Genomic DNA, 22,962 nt, shown 5'->3' with positions numbered 1-22,962 from the left:
TATACGCTCATAAAATATTAGAAGCTTTAGAAAAAGCGAAGGCAAACTCGTGATGGTATTCCGGTGAGCACGCGGCAGGAAAGTGTAACAAAAACATAATTAATCTTAATCATTTCATCTTTTTATTACGCCACTCAACGCACTTGAAGCACGGACACGCTTGCTGCTTTTACTTTATATTTTATACTTAATATATACCCCTTTTAAAACGTTACAGGTTAAAAAATACAGAATTTTTGTTCAATTGTTACAATAATTCACATAATAACTACTGGTACTGTTTGTACAACTTGTAAAGCGTTTAATAATACATTGTAATTATTTTCATTCGCATTCTTGTTCATTTTAATCCTTTTTCCAGCTGACATCGCAATAAATTATTTGTTACTATTCCTGTTTTTGTAATTTTCCAAGCGCTCTCCGAGGACTCGGCCCAAATGGAATTTTTAATTTATATAATTGCTTGGCCGTTTGTTCGATGCAGTCGCACAGCTTGGCCAACTATCCTGCTAGTGCTAGTTGCTGTGGACTCCGCACATAAAAGTCATTAAAACGCGCGCATTGCTGCCCGGCGCCTTCGCAACATACACGCGCCTACTACGTGTTAATATCGGATACTGTCAGTGTGCAAGTGGACATGGCGCTCGGTAGATTGAAGGAATTTAAATGACCATAATAAGTTCAGACAAACAGCAATAATGAACGGGTTATTAATCAGTCGCCTTCGCATTTTGCCGCCGGCGCGCATTTAGTTTTCTCTTTGTGCACTGCAGCGGCCATCGCAGTAATGCCATGTAATGGTACGTAATAGCACGTAGAAATGGAATTACTGACATCATGTGGAAAGTGGAATTGTTACTGCGTTACTGGCCTCCGAATGCTCCGACCGTGAGTGGTTGTGAGCGCCTGCAACGTAATGCTTAATGTCGACGACATGGCGGACATGTGGACAATAAATGTAAAACATAAGGACGATTAAACTCAAGCTATTTTGTTTAAGCTTTTAGGCAGCTCTGCGGAAAAGCCTCACGAATTTAAGCCCGCTATTTGAAGAATTTGTGTATGAATGAGATTTAGTATTGTAGTACTTACGTGCTAATGATGGTCGAAAATGTATCGCACGTTGAAAACTTTCAATGGCATCTTTGAGTTGTTGTTTGCCTTGTAATAACACTCCACTGAAACAAGAAGAAATATTTCGTTAACGATGAATTAAATTGTTTTCGGCGTTAAATAACAAACCGGACTATAGACTGAGATGAAATAATAGTTAATGCTGTTATTTTCGCTGTGAAAAACGATCAATTCTCACCCCGAGCCATAACTTATCGGTTATGACTCCGACTTCCGTCATTTCCTTTTAGTTTCCCAGCTCGTTTTGTTTCCATCGATTTCGTGCGAAAAAAAAACACAAAACGCCACCACGATCACCGCCAGCGGGCTACCAAAACAAACAAAACGCAGCCACAGAAAATGTCAATAACTGTCTGCGAATTGTAACAGAAAAAACATACAACAGTCTCATTACCAATTCATAAATAAAACAATGCTGGAACATTTTAATGCGATAGCCGCAGAGCAATGTGCGCTATGAATATTTTGTTAGTTTGTAGAAAGTGGCAACGCACATAAAACATGAATTGTTAATTATAAAATTATAGTGGCAATCAAACACGCGGCTATAAATGAACTCTTTTAAAGCAATCAGTGGCCGTAAAAGTATATAAGTGACTTTTACGAAATTAATGCCGTGCAGCGTAAAAATAGCCGTTTTATTGCCGAACGCCATAAAAGCTCTCTCGTGAATATTCGGTTATTTAATCCTTTTCTTTAACATCGCCATTGTAAATTTTGTTGGCTCAACATGTTCATTTTCCCATTCGATTTTTCGTTTGCTAGGCATTCGTATTCGTTGTTATGTAAATTTTGTGAGATGAAATTGTACACGAAATCTCTTTTCTTCCTACCATGTTATCTAAATTTTTTATAATTTTCCCTACAGGTAAACAGGTATTATTTGCTATCAAATCGATTATTATTGCTTTTATTGGGTTCTTATAAAATTTGATTCATCCGAACATTAAGTCCTTTTTAAATAATAAATTACTGGAATTTTTTATTACCACGATGCTCGCCCAACGTTTATTTGCTAATCTTTTTACTTCCTGGTTTTGTTCGCGCTGGGGCTAGATATGCGCGACACGTTCGCGCGCTGATAAGATGCGGCGTTTAACGGCATTCGCAAATATTTGCATTGGCGCTGCGCTAATTTTGCTTTAAAATTCATTTAGTAATTTCAACAAAAACTTCGCCGGTTGTTCGGACTCGCTTCGCCTGACTCGCGGCATTAAAACAACCGAGTAGCGCGTTGGTTCTACGAGAAGGAAAATGTTTAAGGATTACACTCGCTCATTATCGCTCATAATTATGTTGCCTCTCATTTTGCGAGCCAGCGCGTCCGACAACGAACTTTTAATGTAATGTGTTTTTTTCTTCGATCTAAAGCAAGAGCATTGAACCGTAAAACAATGAAATTACTTGGAAAAAATCTGAGGTATTTGATAATGAATATTAATAATTACAATAAAAAAGTTCAATACAGGAAACTATAATTAAATTTGAATAAAATTTACACATTCTATATTAAAAATAAACATATTAATGGTCAAGTATACATTTTATGTTGTTTTATATATTCCAGTTATATTCAACATTATTGCATTTATCAACAAAAATGATCGGTTGCGGTTATCTCGTTAATAAAAAGCGATATCGACCAATGGATTGAATCTACGGGAAATTTTTTATATAAATTAAGCATAATAAAACATGTTTTAAAAATGTTCCAGTATGTTTTCGATGTTTTTCATCGTTAGCATGCTTTAGAAGTTTAGATCCACACAAAGTAGAAAGTAGTTGTATCCATCCTTGACATTTACTTCTCTCAAGTTTCGGTTTTACTTTGAAGCTTTGTAGCGACAAGAACAACACAAACGCGCACAAGAGGCGCAAAAACAACACCCTTTAACGTGCGCAACCAGAACCCTTCGCCTAACAAGAAACAGGAACGCGTAGACTGCATTACGGTGTGTGGCAACGAGCCACCCTCACTAAGAACTGGAGAGTATCCGTGATTCCCAGCTGCAGAAGGACAAAAGGTCCGTTGCTGGGCGAAAAACGAAGCGATTCGGATCACGTTTCTAGGCTTTACGTTTTCACATAAACCAGGTATTCCAAAAATAGAATATACGCCCAAATCTTATAATCCAATTTAGTTTATGATACTATATAGGTTGTGGCATTGTTACAAAAAAATCTATTCTTTTTAGTTAATTATGTATCACGTTATAAAATAAATTATTTTATTTTTAATTTATGTGATTGGTTATTGCAACATTCTGTTTACTTCACGTCGATAGGTTGATACATTCGGCTAATGGCTCTTTGACTCTAAGGGTAGTAATAGGACTAATCACTCTGTGTTGTTCAACTTGTTTTGTTTGACTATTCGTGTCTTGTTACTCGCGCCCTGATGTTTTGGTTTTTTGTCGGCACTTTGTTGCTCTTTCACTACCACTCCGGGGTGACTTTTCTGTTCGGATTCAGACCTTCGATGTTTTTCGTATTCCTCAAGGATACAACTTGGAACGAAGCAAATCTTAACATTTTTTATGTTTGCTTTTTTTTACAGAAAAATCACTTTTATTTTTATTTTCCTCGAACGAGAGAATTCAAATATAAAATATAAAAGAAAAACTCGAACAATGCGACAATTTCTTTTGTTGTATTATTCCATTTGCAGAATTGAAAATAATGAGTAGAATTTTTGCATTTTTAAAGTAGAACAACATGAGTAAGTCACTTTTGTGACCACGCACTCTGCGTGACACTTGTGCTCAAAGTCAACTAGGTCTCGACTACCCTTCGGCGTTAACTGCCGTCCCAATGGTGGTGACTCCTTCGCACGCGCTTTTATTTTTCAAGTGTTCTGCGTTTTGTTGCGTGCGAGCAATTACACTCGTGTCGTACGCATGAAGCACGTTCAAGAATGTACCAACTCACATACCTAACACATAAGGGGGGCGAGTTTGCTCTCGCCTTGAGCACCCTATCCGCGACGACCCTTTGCGTCACATCGCATGAATAAGCACCGAATGGTGAGAGTGAAAAGCCAAGGAAGACACGTTTTCACGTTTGTTTTCTTTCCTAGTGTTAAAAGTGAAAGACAACATTTGAGTTTTACAAATTTTATTTACCTAAATACAACAAATATAAAAGTAAACATTTCTACCTTGTCCTATATTTATATATTTTCTAAAACTCGTACTTTCTCCTCCAAAAAACAAATTAACATCAATTTCGAAGAAACTATGCTCCACCGTCTTCTATCTTACATTTCGCCACCGATTTTGTGCTCCTCCTGTAGTCGACACTCGGGAAAACGACCCGACCGCCACCAACACCGACGACATTCGTATTTCCATCGGTTTCACATACACACATTCACCGGCATCGCGTGTTTGTCGAGTATTTAATTAATTAAGGCCGTAATAATTCATTGTAGTGCTCGACGATGTCAAACGTCTTAATTCCGGGCGTCCCATTTCGCTTTTCCTAATTATTAACTCGTCCCCAAAGGCGCCGAGCGAGAATTCAACACTATCCTCGTACTTTGGAAAGGCGAACTTTGCCGCCGCCGCCGCCGCCGCCGACCGATAGAGGCTCAGCTCTTAACTCAAGCAGGCGCACCTTCGCTATGCGGCGTCGGCGGCGACGTAAACCCGCTTGGATCTCGACAACTTAACGCACACGATAAACATGAATAGACTATGGCTGCTGGTGCACGTGTCGTCTAGCGGATGACGATGACTACGTCCGGAAGACGACATCTTGAGTCTTCTTAGCGTCAACATGCCACGAGTACAAATGTTATTAAACACACAAAGTACCTTCCTCATCAACACGAAACCTTTGAATTATCTTTATCAGCTTGATATTAAGCTAAATATTAAATCAAGAATCTTCATAAATCTTCATTAATTTTCATAGAAGAATTGCGAATTGTGAAATGTGCAAACATCTGCTACGGATTTATTTTAATCGCGAAACGTTTCTGCTTGACGAGCATCTTTTGTTTGCGAATTTCGGTCGTAATCCAATTTAATTAATTCGTTCCATTAATTTATCAAGCTCGCAAAATGCGCAAACAAATTTTCAAGTATAATACGAATAGTTGCGTTATAATTTATGATTAAGATAAGAATGTACAAATAAATATATTCGACACACAACACAAGCAGCTCAATTTCAGAGCCAATAAAAAAATAAACATGTAACTTGTAACATGAGCTTATCACGACAAATTATTACACGATTCGATTTGTATTTGATTGTGGCGTGCGCATGTCCGACATCTATTTTGTCACGTCGTAACACTTTCTTTCGCATGCGAATGCTTTTTATTTATATTTATACGACGCGTGTTCTCCGGCTTTGGCGTGCACATTAATATTTCATAATGTTCCGTAACAGTCTCTAACTCGCCGACTTTGATGGGCCGTCTCTATGTGTACCAACTTCCAAATACTTTTGATTAATGAGAAAGTTATGCGATGTGCAGTGACGCCGCGACGCATATTTTGTCGGCTCAAACTGGGTCACGACTCGAGGATACATTGAATGAACCGGATGTAGAGAGCAAATATTTTTCTAGTTTTTTGGAAAAAGAAAATGTGGAAATGTTATTTTATGAAAGGTCAAAATTTATCAGCTTGCTTAAGACTTGTTTAGTGTACATAATATTCCCGGATTAACATGAAATAGGCAAATTACAACGAATACAATTTACCCCAACCGTTTCGAATGTCAACACGCGGGTGTTCACGCCGTGCGCGTTGCGCTTTCGGTTGCGCTCGTGTGTTTAGATTTACGTAGATTTCTGGATCCGGTTGGCATTAAATGTTTACATGTTATAAATATTCATGCCGCGCATGAAACGTATTCATGCGTTCGCATTCACAATTTACTCGGCTGTGCACGGAATATTATGAAATAGTAAAATACTTACATTTTGCAAAATATTAGTGTTGTGCATCATAAATACACTCAAAGATGCGCATGCGCAATTGATATATACATTATTTATAGGTACATTCACGGTGCCCTTTTTTTTAATTTGGATTTTTTTTCACCACATCGTCAAGTAATGTAAGGTTGCGTGAGATTTAAAAATTAATAATTTCGTTATGACACCCAACTTTTCTCATGCACACTCGTCGCACTCTTCGTCGCCTCACTCCAAACAATTTGTTTTCGTACAACACGTTCACGTTTCGTACACAATGCAACCGCCCCTTGAAACTAACGCGTGCACGTGTAATAGAACAACGTGCAAACAAACGAAAGCACCAAAGAAACACGGCAAGAAAAGAGAGCGCAGCAAGTTGCAGCGTGCGGCACGAAAACTTGGTGTTTTTAATAAGAAACTCTGTGTAGGCGACGGTGGCAGTGGTGGCATATTCATAAGAATGCCGACGAATGAATAATACAATGGAAAATTGTGTCTGACTGCACGCGCGCGCGCGTTTCGTTTTAATGTTTGCGAGTTTCGTTTCGTTCCGCTCTGTTCCGTGTTCGGACGTGTTAACAAATCGAAAAGTAAAGATGTTACACGCGGTCTTATAATATTTGCACGCTTCGTCGCCTTTGCAAACGTGCTGCTAGAGAATAATTATGAAAAATGGGGACAAATATGTTTTGTTTTAACTATTTTGTTTTATTTTCAAGTTATAAACTTATTTTGCTTACAGCTTATCTGATTTTCCTGAAATCTCAATAAAAACCGTGGCGTGTAAAAAATTGCACGTTGTGCTTCAAACGAACAAAATTAATTTTGCTCGATTATGTCTCTTTGCAAAATTCCACCCTTGCTCATCTCGCCCCTGATCGCGGCAGCCGTCGCCGCTCACGTCGACAAGTCGTCGTCGGCCTTCGAACATAAAAGCCGCCGACGAGGACACAACTTCGCGCGCGCTCACACACAAAAAAAAACAAAGAGAACTAAAATATGAAACGAGGCGCGCATAAAAACGAAAGAAACAGAAAGCGGCGACTGCGGAACGCTCACTCCTATAAAATATCTCCAACGGGAAAGAATAAAGAAGAAAGTATGAACACAAGAAAAAAAGTAAAAACGAAATGATGAATGGAGATTTCATCATAATTCCCCGGTGAAACGAAACTTTTCCACTGTTTACTCCTCGCACAGTATTTTTTTATGTTTCTTTCGCGAAGCGCCCCGGCGTTGCCTAACTAAGTATGGGCGAAAGGCGGCCACCAGCGTTAAAGCTAGTTCTTTCTTCAATCTTCCTGATCGCAGGTCGTTTCCTTTTCATTGCGCCAGCGCCTCCATTGCTGTGTGCGCAAAATATAATTTTAATGTAGCGCAGTGTGGAAAAATATACAATCGTTGCTTACTCAACTACGTAAAAATGAACGCGAGCAAAACGAACACGCGGTGAGAAACTCGGGCAGAAAAAATAAACATTTACTGCTGTTTCTTTCTTCTGCAAATTATAGAAAATAATAATACTCATTCTACTTAATTTATTTTTATGGAGCAAACAAAGCTTGCGATATGATATTTTATATATAAACATTTTTCTTAAATAAAATTCAAGTTTTTGGACAAATTAAATCAGCTGCAAATCGTCAATTTGTCTTGATTGCTTTCCGTCCAAATCGAAATTGTAATAACATCCGCAAGAGTCTGAAACGTCTCGGATGTTTAATTAATTTCCAAGTGCAAATCGTCTTCGACTCTTCAATTATTTCAAAATTAAACCAAAATTTCGATTAGAATCATATAAGAATTGAAATTTTTGAATTCAATTTTCAACATTCATGGAAGAATATCAATATTTTCTGCAGAAAATTATTTATTATTGCTACCCTGTGTTTTGGTAGACATAAACAAGAAAAAACAGAAACAAGCGAAGAAAACGCGCGCGCGCGGAAACAAAATATAAATTTTCAAGTGACGTATAATTAAGTCGATGAATTATTGCTCCAGAAACACACCCTATGGCGTGTGCTTCCTCGGAACACTTTAGGCGCCCGACTTGTTCAAAATTTTTAAGGAAACAGCGCTTGTAGGAGCAAATCATTGCAGTCACTGCTTTTGAACATTGAATCTGCACAATATTAACCAAAAAGCAAAAAAAGCAAAATTGGACGTTTCTTTACAATATTTGATAATTCAGATCAAATAATCGGTACGAAATCACTCCTAGTTGGTTTATTTCCAAATTTCAGCAATTGCGACATGTGAATGCCAAAATGTGAATGCGCCGGGCACACATGTATATCCTGTATGATTTCAAGAAGCCGAGGGAGTTCACTACCGCCAATTACAGCTTATGGCTTACGCGCCTATGCAAATATCTCAACTACAAATCAATTCGGTTGCAGCTGGCTCCAAGCCACCAATGGGCACAAAGAAACCGAATCTGCATAATTGAAACTAACACGCTATATTGCCACAATTTATATTAACTGCCTCGACAATAGGTCGTTATGTAGCCGATGCGGAATGGCATTGTGCGCCCGACACAATACTCGCGCATACAATGTGCAAATTATGCCCACGAAATCGTATTTTAGGCATCACAGTCAGCATTCGCCCAACCAACAATACAAAAAAAGTCAAAACATCTCCGTAATCAAAACAGGTAGATATTTCTAGGTCAAATTATATAAAGCTGTTTGTGTTGAGCAAATTAGACATTAATCTTGTTCATTGAGTTAGGTCAAATTTATAAAATAAAACGTTGGTTATGCCATACGGTCACGGCTAGCAGGTACCCGCAGCAACGAAAATAAAAGGTCCTTTGATAATCCCTTCTATCCTTTCGTCGACGATGTAATTTAGTTAGGCGGCACACTCTTAATTAAATTTATCTGTATAAAATATATAGGTGCGCGCGTCGCGTTAATGCCAGCCCGGAGCTTGTGCCCGGCGCCATCACCATCGCAGCGTAAATGTAGGTTTATTATTCTAATTGGTAATATACGTGATAACAAACCTTTGTTTTGCCCGCATCTCATCGCATGCGGCCTATCTCTGACCTTTATTTTATCCACTTCAACCCGCACACAGATGGTAAAGAATGGACCTTTCAACCTTTCAAACGGTCAACATTTTCAATAAAAACACAATTTTATTTGGTTTAGATAATTGAATCAAGCAAGCAAAATTTTGTAAAAATACGAAAAGAATTACGATTGTGAATGGCCAAATGTTCTTTTCTTTGGAGCGACGGCATGCTTCGTTGGTTCCTTTCGCGCGACCACAGAAGCCGGCGTCGCCGCCATCGAGCGAACGTGCGGAAAAGTTATACGGGTACGGGACGGATCGTCGAAATTGCAGCCCCAAAACCGGAAGCCGCCATATTCTAAACCCAAAAATACGACATTGTGCGACGTTGCCAAACGCATTCTGTTACATCAAAACGCTAAAAACCTAGCGCTCTAAGAAACTCCCTGCGTAAATTATGCAAGCGCATTCACAATCAATTGCTGTTTATTTCAACTCTGGGCAAACCAACGTCAATTTCCAGCGCACACACAAACAACAATCTCGTTTCAGCGGCGGTCGGAAATTTCGATCCAATTTGCATAGTGCGCCCAGGCTGCAGGTCCAAAGTGGACACGACCGGCGTGTCGTATGTGCGTCGAACGAACAGGACGTACGGGACGTACGATCCGATCCGCTGTCCTGACCATGCCTCTCCTCCCCAACGCTTCATCCGGCTCGACTATAACTATCCTACCCAACCTGATAGCAAAACGACTCGCCGCGGTTGAACGTATCTCCCTACATCGTTACAAAACTTTCTCTATCCTATTCTCGTCCTGAACTATGCGTGTCCTCGTTTACTCAGCGCGGACGAGCGTACATGTACAATTATCTAGGATATACTTCGGGTATTCATGCGGATAAAACTACAACAACGAGAACTGGTCGATCCTGGATGTGATAATAGCAGAGAGGAGTCGGAAGTAAAACAAGTTGCTTTATTAAAGGAATTATCTTAATTTTTTTCATTAAATACCCTGTATATGAAAACATTTCAAAATAAAATATAGTTTGCAATCAATTATCTGATAGGATCCATTCAAGTCCAACGCTGTCCGCGTCCAGGACTAATAGTATTTATTCAGCAGTTATTCCGGCCGTGTCCAGGTGCGGTCGTTTGAAATTGATAGCCATTCAATAAATGCGCCGCGCGACGCGATATAGATAGCCAGGATAGCAGCTCCGGGAGCGGTTTGCACACGCAGCGTGTAAGCTTTTACACCGCTCGGCCGGCGGCGGCGCAACACAAAAACCGATGACTGATTGATTGAGAGTGATTTCATGTTTCTTTGAGCCGACGAACGCCCCGCCGGCACGCAAACTCACACCAATCGCACTCGCACACCGACATCGAAGTGCTTCTTACAAGTGCTGTCCAGATAACACCCTCTTCGAGGCGGGCGAGCGGCTGGAAGCTCGCACTCTCGGCGCTATTGATTTTCGTTTAAACGTACTTAAGATAATTGAAAGAGATTTGGCCGAAGGACTTTCTCTAACAAGTCCGCCTGCCCGTCCTGTGCCTTTAAGTAATTGCCGTTTAGGATAATTTTACGGCCAATCCAAGGGAGGTAAACAAGTATTGCTTATTCACTATTGTCTCCAGGTATCAAAAACAGGGCCCTCCAGAATATACAAACCAAGGGAAGAATTTGTAAATATTTCTTGAGCAAACAGACGGTATATTACGCAAGGGCTTGTGCAACGTGAAGAGTAAAAGCTTAAAAGAGAGTTGTTTAACATGCACAATCGGATAACCCCGATTAGATTTCCGCCTTGGGGAAATTCGAATAATCGTTGTTTCAACTAGCGCATTCCCCGTTAAGGATTCCAACATGCAAGCCGGGGTTCCACCCTCGCCAATAAGGCTCATATCAATTAAGACCTCTTTGCTTTACTTTGCAACTTAAACATAATTGCTCATTTTAGATTCGAAGCATCAAACAGCAACGTTTAAAACCGGCGAGGAAAATAAAAATTTACTTCCTACTGATTATTTCCTCTCCTCTCCCGGGAGAAGTAGGGAGACTATAAACCCTCCAGAAGAAGATGAAGGACTGTGGCAAAAGCAGTAATTGAAATTACCACGAGATGGATCCCTTCCGGGCTCAGTTCTAATTAATCCGAGCAAATATAGCGGGACGCCTTCATGCATCACGAGAACACGAAATATCAGCTTCTTCTTTCCATCGCGCCATCGTTTCGCTGTTTTTACATGGCTCATCCAACGTTCTGGCGTCTCTCGCAACAATTCATTCCGCGCTCGCTTCCGCAGCGCGCGAAACGAAACTTTCACAATTTCCTTCATTAGGCGACGCTGGAATGAGGTCGCCACCATGAACAAGCGCCGCCTGCACGAGGAGAAGAGGAAGCAGACGCGCTGGAGAGCCACAGAGAGTTGAAGACGCTGAAGATTTATCCAGTCACTGGAGTGGCACCGAACTTCCTTCAGCGTAAACGCAGCACGTATGAAAGACAGAGAGAAAAAGCCGGGAAGAGAAGGATCTAGTTGTCAGCGCTGAGAAGCAGTTGCTCCTAATTAAAAATGCTTAAATATGTCACGTCAACCGCAGAGTTGTATCAAGTAGAGACAACAAGCAAAGACCGAAAGAGAAAATCTTAAGAGATCCGCCAAATGAAAACGATTTCAAGCAAACTCCACCAAAATCATATATATATATATATATATATATATATATATATATATATATATATATATATATATTAAATTATTTAGTAAATGTGGCAAAGTTTTTTTGTAGTTAAATGTGTTTCTCAGGTAGAATTGTGACACTTAGATGATTTTGAATGGAAAGTAAGCAGCAACCTATTCTTCACTTTAGTTCATGCTCAATTACCTTTCAAAGTTTGAGGAGAACCGCAAGAATCCCGCCAATGCAATTGGTCGTCATTGTCGTCTCTCGCTTGGGATCTCATCATCGTCATAATCCTAACGTGCGACACATTAGCGTATCGTGATTTCAGACTTTCCACGTTTTCGTATCTTTTGCAAAGCGGGCGCACAAAACCCTTCCGGGTATCTCTAGGAAAATGTGGCTCCCGCGTATATCAGACTCCTTTATCCTTATGCATATGACTTGGTCGTGAAGAAATTCGTGAAGGAAGATTTCATTCAAACAAATTCTTTACATTCTATGCTTGGATAGCTGCTTGTGGTTGTCGCGGGTAGAAAACGTTAACCGGCAACCAGTTGAGAGTCTGCGAATGCCGAGATCCAGCGCAACATCTCGAATAGAACAATGTGGAAGCGATTGTTGGAGTACTCGCAGCCGGGAACGCGTCGGAACGCGTCCTGTGCCCCGCCATGCTACCAGCGAGCGAAAATATCGATCCGGAAGAACGCTCGAAAGCGTTCGCTGCGCGCTGTTTTTATGTACAAGAGATATCCACGACGCGGGCGGCCCCACCAAAGTGGAGAGACGGAGGCGAACGACTCGTCGAACGAAATGACCCGGATTGCCTGATATCAACCGAAAACCGGCGCGGCAATTCGCGCGTCGTAAAAGTAAAAATTGCAGGTTATTTACCGAGCCCTGGTCGCGCCAAGCATTTTACGGCTGAATGCATATAATCCCCCCACTGCCACCCACGATCCGCCTCCAACCAGACTACCACGCTGCAACGCTCCACTTCAGGCATCCAACCGTGCGGTCATCAACTCATCGTCGTCGTCGTCGCTGCGCCGGTGGCCTGATTACAAAATATCAAAATATTTACACCAGAGTTCTGAGCTTGACGGCGTCATAAACTGAAGATAAACATTTTTGGCTGGCGCGGGATTTAAAATTGATGACGTTGGTTAAGTGAAAAAAATCCAGTTCCAACAGTTGGAAAGTTTCAGTCAATTCCGCACAACTCTCCAAGTTTCTTCATCTCTTTCAACTTGGGGGGCCCACCGAAAAGATTGCTCGAAACACCGGAGCAAGTGTGTGAACTCCGGCGAACCGAGATGTGTACACACGTCTCTTCCTAAACCCCGAGCTGGCATTCCTTGCCGCCTGTAGCCACAGTCAACATCTAATTTATACGTTTAGAGTTTGGAAGCAAAGGTGGAACTCTAATACACCGCGCACACTTTGAGACCTCTTCTTCACACAGACCGTATACACTGTTGCTGCGCGGAAACTTTATACTCTGTTTGATTTCTCTCCTCGGAAGCCCTCTACCGAGACGAGGGATGGGCGGGTAACAGACGAAAAGTCGTGGCACGGCGGCAGAAGACAAAGACCCACAAGCCCAAACCAACAAGTTCAAGCAAACAACACAGAACAACAAACACTAAACAGTGATCAGTGCCGCGGTAGTAGTGGAGCGCTCACTGCGAGGTAGAAGAGTCACTAACTGCGAGATCTCTCCATGCTGCGAGAGTTCTCCCGCATCGAAGTTGAAGGTAATTAGCGGCCGGGATTCACCGTGGCTGATAATGCAGCCGACTCCACTGGCATCTCGCTGAGATGAGAAACTGATGAGACTGCAGGGATTACGCCCGCCGAACGGATTACTACCGAGTAATACGTTCGACTCGCCGAAGTTTGCAGCGGGAAGGAAAGCTTCCCAAATAGAAATCAGTATCGAAGCTTCGACCCGACTTCGACGCAGATGCCTGAATCCACCCGTCCGCAAACACACAACAATCCACCGAGAGTGCAGCAACAACAAACTGTGAGGTAACTACCAAAGATTGGATTCGACTTAATCCGTCCAACGCTACATCAATAATCAATTAAATGCACGTTAATTGAATCTGGTCGAGACGCGGCGCTCAGCTACCCACATCAATTTATTGTTTTCTATTTGCGTATCAAGTAAGAAGTTATATCAATTCATAATTTGCAAAAGTGAAGTATATTTTGACGTCGTATAGAAATATAAATCAAACAAATGTGTCCGCTGTTCCGGCAGCAGTGTTTCAGTGATAGTCCGGGAAACAATAGTTGTGTTGCAGCCAGCAGCAACTGATAGCGAAACTAAATTTATTTATGCAGCAATAGCGATGGCAGGTTCCTGTTGTCTGCGGGATATTCCAGTGTATTTGTATATAAAATTACTGCCAAGTCCTCAAACAAGTACCATATGAACGCGCGATGTACTACAGCTGATATACCGCAGAAACTGACCTAGATTGCAACCCATTGTGCGCAGTGCGATACAGCTGCACACCTTCGACAACATGTAGTGCTGGTCATGTTGCGGTGGTTTTGACACAACTATTGGCTAATAGCATCACATGCAGCATAAATGAGCTCTTCTAAATGATTTAACTTTGCGTACTTTTGGCGCAGCCTGTTTGCTGATAGAGCTTCCGTCGAGAGAGAGAGAGGTAAATATCGGCTTGACCCGCTGTCTCTGATGACCGGGCCCGATAAATTCCGGGCGTTCAGGCGAGCGAACGGTGTGTGTATTGAGCTCTGCCGCACTCGCGTCGATTTGTTTGAACTACCTGATGTGGCAATTATTCAACGCAATCCATTGTGCGCGCCGTGCACATTTTGTGGTTGGCAACCGATGAAGGCTGCGGCTCCGCCGTCTCACTGAAATTCTATTCAAACGCTTTGAAATATGAACCTGCAGCCCAACTGGTGGTCCAAGTCCGAGCACACTTTTGAGTGTTTACTATTTCAGGGATCCCCCGGTAGAAAAGTGAGGGAGAACACGGGCTAAACCCATTACGTCTGTACAAATCATCCGGGATGAGAAGAGGATGCCGGGGGAGGAAGGATCCCGGGCTGGCTTTCCCGCAGAAGTCAATATCGTTTAACTATAACACCAGCGCGGCTGCGGCCGCGGCGCGCGTCCGTAATGATTTAGTTGCGGCCTGTTACGGCCAGACGCTCGCCGGATATCTCGCCTATTGATTATATATGAGGGGTCTTCCGTCGTCCTTCGTTGCAAGCGCCCCGACTCTGGCGGGTGGTAAATTCGCACATCCTCGCATAGGAATAAATCCCGCTGCGCCCCGGGAAGCGAGGAAAGATGAACTTAAACGCTACCGATTGGTTTTATTGCCGCCCGCAACTCTCGGCCCTAAACTTATCGATGCGAAGGCATTTCGCTCGGATTGTGAGGCTCGCGCGAGCGCGGCCATTTCGCTGACCGAATACTGATTTATAACTTTCCGAGAGACTTCAATTAATGTTACAACCCGCTCCACACGCGGAAGAGATACGCGCGCCAGCGATGGAGCATCCTGCATAGATTACGCTACGGCCGTCGACCGCCAAGAGAGGACATTCCAACTATCTGGGCTGAGATAAAGCCCACTCAACTATTCCGAAGGCAATCAAATAACAATCAAACTTGAAGCCGGCTGAACGGCTGCACCGGCGTAAAGATCGAAGGAGGGCCAGGCCACAACGTCTGATTTCATTGAAACCCCTTCTCACGCCGACCGCCCTGATTCACTGCTCTAACAATACGACAAATCTGTATAGGTGGGCCGATGTAGATTGTAAGAAGAAATAAACCGAAACAGCCCTAAACAAATTGGGTACGAATAAAGAAAGCTCCCTAGTCGACGGACGTCGAGGGGAGCCACACAATGGTACAAATTGCAAACTATTTCATGCAAATCACAAGAGGGGTCGCCTACTTAATCCGATAAATTGTCGATAATGAAGTTGATTCAATGCCACGCGAGTAGTTATAATTTATTGGGAATAGATTAGATTAGAAGATTTAAGAAAAGAACCTACTAATGCGCAAATTAATGGTGGGGGTTCCTGTGATTAGGGCAAGACCCGCGGATAGTTGCATGGAGGAAGTCCAGGGGTCTTCCACGATCACGATTGCTAATTTTATATTGCTATCCCTAAAAAAGCAAAACTTTTCAATTTTTTTTAGCAATAGCAATTTTTAACAGCAATTTGAGGCACAACTGAAGGGTTTAGATGACTACCCTTTTGATGTAATCCAAAAGGTCCTAGCTGACCACCACCCGGGCTGCCATGGGTAAATGTCTATATTATACACTTCAATTTGCCGCCATCGTGAGGTTTTGATGCTTCAGTCCGAACCCCAATGAGCAAGCGTTACCCGCACGGATATTGGTCCAAGAGCATCGGGGATATAACCCGGTCGAGGGCAGTAATAACACCGCACCCAGCAAAACGCACAAAACTCCCACATTCAGAAGTCAACATTTCATATTCATAGCGACTTTAATCGGGCCGCACACACGCCTTGATTCATTTCCATATTCAAAGCGAAGAAAGCACTGCAGTGGTATCACCCGCCCAGACCAAACGCCAGCGTCGTCGTCCAGATGCAGTCTTCCCAGTCCGGCACACGAGCAAAACTCAAATCAAATCTACTTTTATTACTCTATTACTATGCTATCCTCGCCGCTCGAATGTCGGCAATGGTTCGGTGCTCCACGCTTGCTCATTCTTGATCGTACCCGAGCAGGATTTCAGCAAAAGCATTAAGTTTTTGTTGGTTTTATGCTCACTTCAAGCAAAAAAACACTTTTCATTGAGAAGATGAACACGAAGGATCCTCGAGGCGTCTACTACACGTTGTGCTAGCAGTGAAAAAATATTATTAGAGGAAATATTTTGATTGATTATAATCTAATTACAAGACGCGCAAAAACGTCGAGTGTGGCACGCGAGGCGCCTAATCGCGCCGAAGAATTTTATTATGATATGCTCGACGACAAGACGGGGACGAGAAGGACGAGCTGCCCGAACACAAACTCTGGTCGGACGACGGGACGACGGCACCCAGCTATTAATCAAAACGCTATCATTGCTGGCACAATCAGAGAGAAGATAAGCGCTTAAGATATAAATACATATATGGCGGATGTGCGCGCCCGTCATAACTCATTCTGGTTAAATGATTTATGCTTCCAATAAAAAAAGAAAACGCAAGCAGACGCAAAACCGGGGAGGGCTTCAGTGCAGGATACTCGAAATGTACAACACATGTACTGGCAAACAAATGCGCAACTTGCAATGTTGCAACCCTTGTAAATGTCGGAAATGTCATAATTTACATAGAAAAAACTATCAATCTTCAAACATAATAAAAATTACAAAATATATGTTACGTCTGTTTTGATAAGACCCTGTATAAAATGTATTTCAATGCATTTGAGTGTATTTTGTGGCCTATTTTGTAAACAGTGTGCATCCAATGATTCCAATCAATGTTGTGTTAAACATGTGGAAACACAGCCGTACACGCATAAACGCTTTTTCGAATCGAATGCGCCGCCATTTCGCGCGACCTAGCCTCACCTAAGCTTTCGAGCTTTCGGTAGCGCGTTAAACCCGAACTATTCGCGCAACAGACATAAAACTTATCCCAGCCAAGCGCTGCATACATTTGCAGCTTCCTATTCCTACTACACGTGCACATACCGTACGTACACGTGTACAGCGTACTGATGTATTGGAGCGCATCGTGTACGTTCGCCCCGAGTCGAATAAATCGTTTTTATTTATCGCCTCCCTTTCGGCAACAGACGCAAAACGCCCGTGCGTCGTTCCTGGGCCACACAGCGATTTTCTCTCGCTTTTTTGTGCTTTTCGTGCTTGTGCAGCTGTCCCCATTATGGTCCGATGGTAATGGATTTATAATAAGCAGTATCATGCCCGAAGCCCGACTCCTGCTTGCACAAACACAAACAAACACAACTCAAACGCTCTTCCTTCCGTGCGTAGGTAGTAACTCTGTGTATGTCTAGTAGTTGGGGCTGGACGTGAATGCGCGGTTGGGTCCGAGAACCGTGCCGGCCACAGAAACCTTAATTATATCGAAATTAAGTGAAAACGAATGAATAGCGACCGCCACAACCCGCGGCTAAAATATGCGTCGTGTATGTGTGTACGTGTATACCTTTTTAGGTAAAATATATACAGTAAATAGGACTTACAGATTATAGTGGACGTCGGCCATGTTGGGTCGGTGCTCCAGAGCTTTTCGGTACGCCCATTGTGCTTCCGTTATCCTTCCTTGACTGTTCAACACACTGCCTAGGTTACCGTAAGCTAAAACATAAAGTGAAATAAATTAATACGAAAATTAATATTAATAAAGGATGGTATAGGTCAGGAGCAGTTGGCACTTTTATGAAAATATATCTATCATCCATATGAATTTACTTCAAAGCTTTCATTGTGCTTGGTTCGAACTCTTCACCAAATAAACCCGAGTATAAGAATAGAAGAACAGAATGGAAACCACAAAAGATGTTCAATAAGCAAGTACAGAACGTAATTTATCGTTAATTGAAATAGTTGCGTGTTGAGCTTTTGCGGACTTGCCGACCAAGCCAACATCAAAGGCAAGCGCAACCGGAATGCAAGTTAAAAGCTAAAAGTTAAAAGTTTATTTGCGTCCTGCGGCTGGAAATCCAACACAAACCACGAATTCAAATCTGAAATTATCCAATCGCACATTGACAATTAGGCGCATTGCCCACCCGGATTATCAAAGCAATGTTAAAAAAAATAACACACATTCTACTACCTAATAGTAATAACAGAGTATGACCAACATGCTGAAGAGAGAACAAATTAAAGCGAAAAACGGACACGGACGCACGAAATGTAACTACAGCCGGAATGCCAGGTCCCCGGGACGATGGCAAACAATGTTTAGTCATTACGTCAGCTTGCATTAGCGACGATTATATCAGAATGCAATTGCGGTCGAGTGGGGCAGCAGCATTGCGTTTTAGTTTTCATCGCCGCCATCGACAGAGCGTGCTCGGCGTAGTTATTTTTCGATACGTCGTGCATGTAATGACCCGCACCGCGCAATTTGCACAGATGGCATTGATCACGAATCGAAATTATATCAAATTATTATCCGCGTACCGGGATAATAAAAAACAATATTCATAAATCATCTAAAAATTACCTTCAATTGATGTTATTTTTTTGCTGCTTTCAAGGTAAACAATTGTATTTGTACGATACTATCTGCCATCAGTTTCTGACGCGTTTGCAGTAAGTCAAACAGATTCTGACATAGCGCGAGACTTGTAAATAGATTACGGCGCCGACACGCGATGTTGAAACGCCCAGCGGGTGCGAGATATATCCTTCAGAAATGAGTAATTGGATTAAGTAAAGTTGCGCTTTTCCTTCGTTTCTTCCATACGCGGTCGTCATTCATTCACACGTTCGTTTATTACCCGCCCACGCACACAAAATTACGCTTTTCGGAACCCACCCAGTTGATATTAAGAAGTCTACTCGAAATAATACGTAAAAAATCAATGATTCAAAACACCTTGAAAGTGTTTCTTTGTTTCACTGGTTTTATTTGGCGAAGTTGTGCTTGTGTGGGATTAGCAACATATGGCTGCAAAGTTGCTGCGTGGGTAAACCGCAAAAGTTGTTTGTCGCTTACCTTTGGGCGGATTAATGGGAATCGCCGAGCGGTAGAGAGCTTCCTCACTAGTCCAGTCGCGGTTACGAAGCACGGTGCGTGCGCCGAATGCGATCAGCGTAACGCAGAGACACGCCGCTAGCGGTAGGCGGTAGCGACGCCGCCGCCACAATCGAGACGCGCCGTATCCAAACAGTAGACACATCCCGGCGCTCGGCAGGTAAAGCACACGCTCGGCAACGACAAACCCAACGTAGAAGAAAAGGTTTGTCGCCGGCAGAAAAGGGAACGCGAGCAAACCGAGTGCTATCAGGAGCGTGCAAGCGCCGGAAGCGCGTGGAGACACCCCGACGAGAACTTCCGGTGATCGTGGCGCCGTCTGACGCCTAGCACTGCTCACTGCCAGGCAGGAGCATGTGGTAAGAGTATTGTTGTTGTTATTCGACGTGCGACACGCGACCGAATGGGACTCCGGTATATCCCTCAAGCAAGTGGAACAAGCCGAGGTTACCGGAGAGGTTTGTCGAGCTCTCGGGACTTTCACGCACTTTTGACCTAGGTGGTCATCTTTATACCTGCACCACGCACATACACTGTATTTCACGAGCAGCCCCAAGGCTGTGTAGAACACCAGCGAGTACAACACACGCGCATCACTCAGTCGCTTCACCCGCGGAACGGCGTCCATACCCCAATCAAAACTTAGACTTCCCGGGAATATTAACAATCCCGCGTTTAATACCGGGAGATATAGAAAGGTGAGTAGACGAGTCAACATCATAGGCTCCTTTGCGGTTGGGTTATCCGCGGTTGAAAACTGAGGCGTTGGTCCTTGCAGACGGGCAATCATCATAAGCCCAGCAGCTGTAACGATGACCAATCCACTCTTCCATTGTTTCTGAAATCAAACAACCTAAATTAGTTGGTTGCTCCAATTATGTGCACCCTAGTTAACTTATATTATCTTGAGTGACAGGTTGGGCGCATGAGCTCATGACATCATGGACCCGTGACATTATTGAGTCCATTGACTGATGACTCGGTTTGTATACTGATAGACCCAGACGAGTGTGTGCCTGTATCGAGACGAGGCGTTGATTATAATTAAGTTGGTGGCGGGTTCGGGCTGTGTGAAAGTGGCGGTCGCATTATCAATCTCCCGAGCGGCAGGGGGCGCGGACGCCCCAACCGCGTCGGTCCGGGCGGCGCGCAGTCAACACAAGTTAGACCCGCATCCGTCTCCGGTCTGCTGGCGCGCGAACACGAACACGCCATAGCGCCAATAAATCGCCTCTTGGCGAACCATGCCAACAACCCTCGCGCCTTCCAAAACAAAATGTACAGCGGCGATAAACATGTAAATACGTAGCACCGAAATCAAGAGTTAACTGCGAAAACCCAACCCAGTATAATATTATACTACTCCTTTGAAATTGAAGAAATTGAGCAGTTTAGGTAACGCTTGGTGTATTTGAGAGTTTCTAGGTTTAGTGAGTACCGACATTTGCAGACACTTCATATTTATGCCCGCATCAAATTACAATAATTCATTAGTCGAAAGGAAAGCGGGAGGAAATTCGATTTCTGACGGTATCAGATGTGTCTGTGAAATATGGCACCGGGTTCGGCGCACCGTATTTAAATCGAGGAGGTCAGAGCACGCGGAATCAATTCGGAGCTACGATACCGTGGGATGTGGGAGTGAACGCTTGTCGAGTCTCTCACACCTCCTTCAAGTCAGCTAGCATTAAGTGCAGATACGCGCCCGCGTCGCAAGGAGGCGAACGTGTCGAAATTGCCTCTCGAACTTCTGCCGCGACAAAGAGACGTCGCGTCGTCGCCGGCGCTCCCCCGAGGGCTTGCGGCGCGAAATTTTTACGAAGCGCGAGCGTATTGCCAATGAGCCACAGCCGCAGCAGGGAAGGAAGCGAGGAAATTCGATTCTTGATTAAAACAGCTCCAGAAACTGCTACCCGCCAAATAGCCGGGAGGTGACTGGGTATATCCTGCTGTGTTTCATATTGAGGCAGGTAATGTGTCAATAACTGATTGCGTTACAAAATAATAAAAAAATATATTTGGTGATGAAGCATGTTAGACCTATATACAACCCACATATTCTTGGTTACTTGCTTGCTGGAATTGAAGCTTTTCTCCCCCTCTCATGATGGTAAACGCGAGTTTAGTGCTTGTATAACACTCACTTTGGCGCACGATATGGCGTGCATCGTATCGCGCATAATCTTAATATTGGTAGATCGTTTAGCGGCGCGCGCGGAACGAACGATTCCCGAGCGCGCGCCCTTGCTCAAACGTCGTGATCGTAGCAACCGATGTTATTTATGCCGCCGCTCTGGATTAGAAACAGAAGCCCGAGGCGCGACTTCCAAATATTTCCGGAATATTGAGCTCCGCCCGTTGTAAAACATTCCTCTCTGTGTGTGAACCTCTAACAAAGACAAAAATGATGGAGCATAGTCGTAGTACGAAGGCGATGACGAAGAGGCCAACTCAGGGAGTTGGAGAAATCTCTTTGGTAAATATACGAGGTCATCTTAGTGCGCCAGTTCAAGAAAGAGAAGAAAAAACGAGTATTTCATCCGTCGTTTGGCGTTATTCCTCACAACCCTTTTTGATTTCCTTTGGCAGTGACTGCGAAGACACCATCGGGCACGAAAGAAATCAATTCGAAACTCACTTCCAGACCGTTCAAATTGCTTTTCTATTTTATTTCTTTTCGTTGCAATACGTCTTGCTTCTGTTCGAACAGTGTGTTTCATCCAGATCTGGGTCCTCCATATTGGAATTGTCTCTTAGGAAATGTCCTACAGTGTTGCAGAATAATTTGTTTATTGAATTTAGATTTTTTCTATTTTAGGGTAGTTAAACATTGGTGCTAAAGTGCTGGCTAGAAGTAAAGTTCTCATCACCTTGGTACGTTTCCAAGAATAAAATAAGAAGAGTGCGAGTATTTATGCGCCCGAGCATCTTGGTGTTGACTGAGCAATTTGTCGAGATCAGTAGCAGGCGACTGTATCAAATGTAAACACACATCTCATCCAGGCCCACAGCGTCGAAGCCATTGGCACGATGGAGCAAGAAGCAAAGCCAGAGAGGTATCAATAAACTATCATTAAATTAATTCCAGTGAAACGTTAAATCTTCACCGGGAGGAAATAAATTTTCTTCGTTTATTTCTTCGACCCGTGGAGTGTTCTCGGTGTTGGTAGTGTGCTCCTCGCATTTGCTCCATTTAGAGAGCGACTTGCAGGAGAGGAGATTTCCAATCTCCTCTATTTTTTACTCCACTTTTTCGCTCCTTCCTTCTTTCAATGCTATTTAAGCACAGGGCATCCAGAGAGTATCGATATGGAGTAGGACTTCCGATCCGCCTTTTTTCCTTTCAACGCCGAGAGTTGAATAGGCAGACGACAAGCAGTAGCCAGCGTGCCAAAAAGAATCCAAAG

At 43.0% G+C, this 22,962-nt stretch overlaps 1 protein-coding gene across 2 annotated transcripts in view; it reads right to left on the bottom strand.

The window, feature by feature from the left end:
- Tmtc2 (Transmembrane O-mannosyltransferase targeting cadherins 2) overlaps nucleotides 1–22,962 on the bottom strand; it is a 60,872-nt gene that overhangs the window by 30,617 nt on the left and 7,293 nt on the right. For both annotated transcript variants that reach the window (XM_065302989.1, XM_065302988.1), the window contains 3 exons: nucleotides 19,517–20,393; nucleotides 18,033–18,147; nucleotides 1,093–1,178 (listed from right to left, as the gene is read on the bottom strand). In XM_065302989.1, the coding sequence (XP_065159061.1) occupies nucleotides 1,093–1,178; nucleotides 18,033–18,147; nucleotides 19,517–20,393 (1,078 nt within the window). The remainder of the gene's footprint in view (nucleotides 1–1,092; nucleotides 1,179–18,032; nucleotides 18,148–19,516; nucleotides 20,394–22,962) is intronic.

This window comes from Atheta coriaria, unplaced genomic scaffold (genome assembly GCF_025399875.1).
Source record: "Atheta coriaria isolate IRGN ID8LTWV9N9 unplaced genomic scaffold, Caltech_Dcor_3.1 hic_scaffold_5_pilon, whole genome shotgun sequence".
Taxonomy (NCBI): Eukaryota; Metazoa; Arthropoda; class Insecta; order Coleoptera; family Staphylinidae; genus Dalotia; species Dalotia coriaria.
Note: the sequence above shows the minus strand (reverse complement) of the source record. Positions and strands in the feature narration are given on the sequence as shown.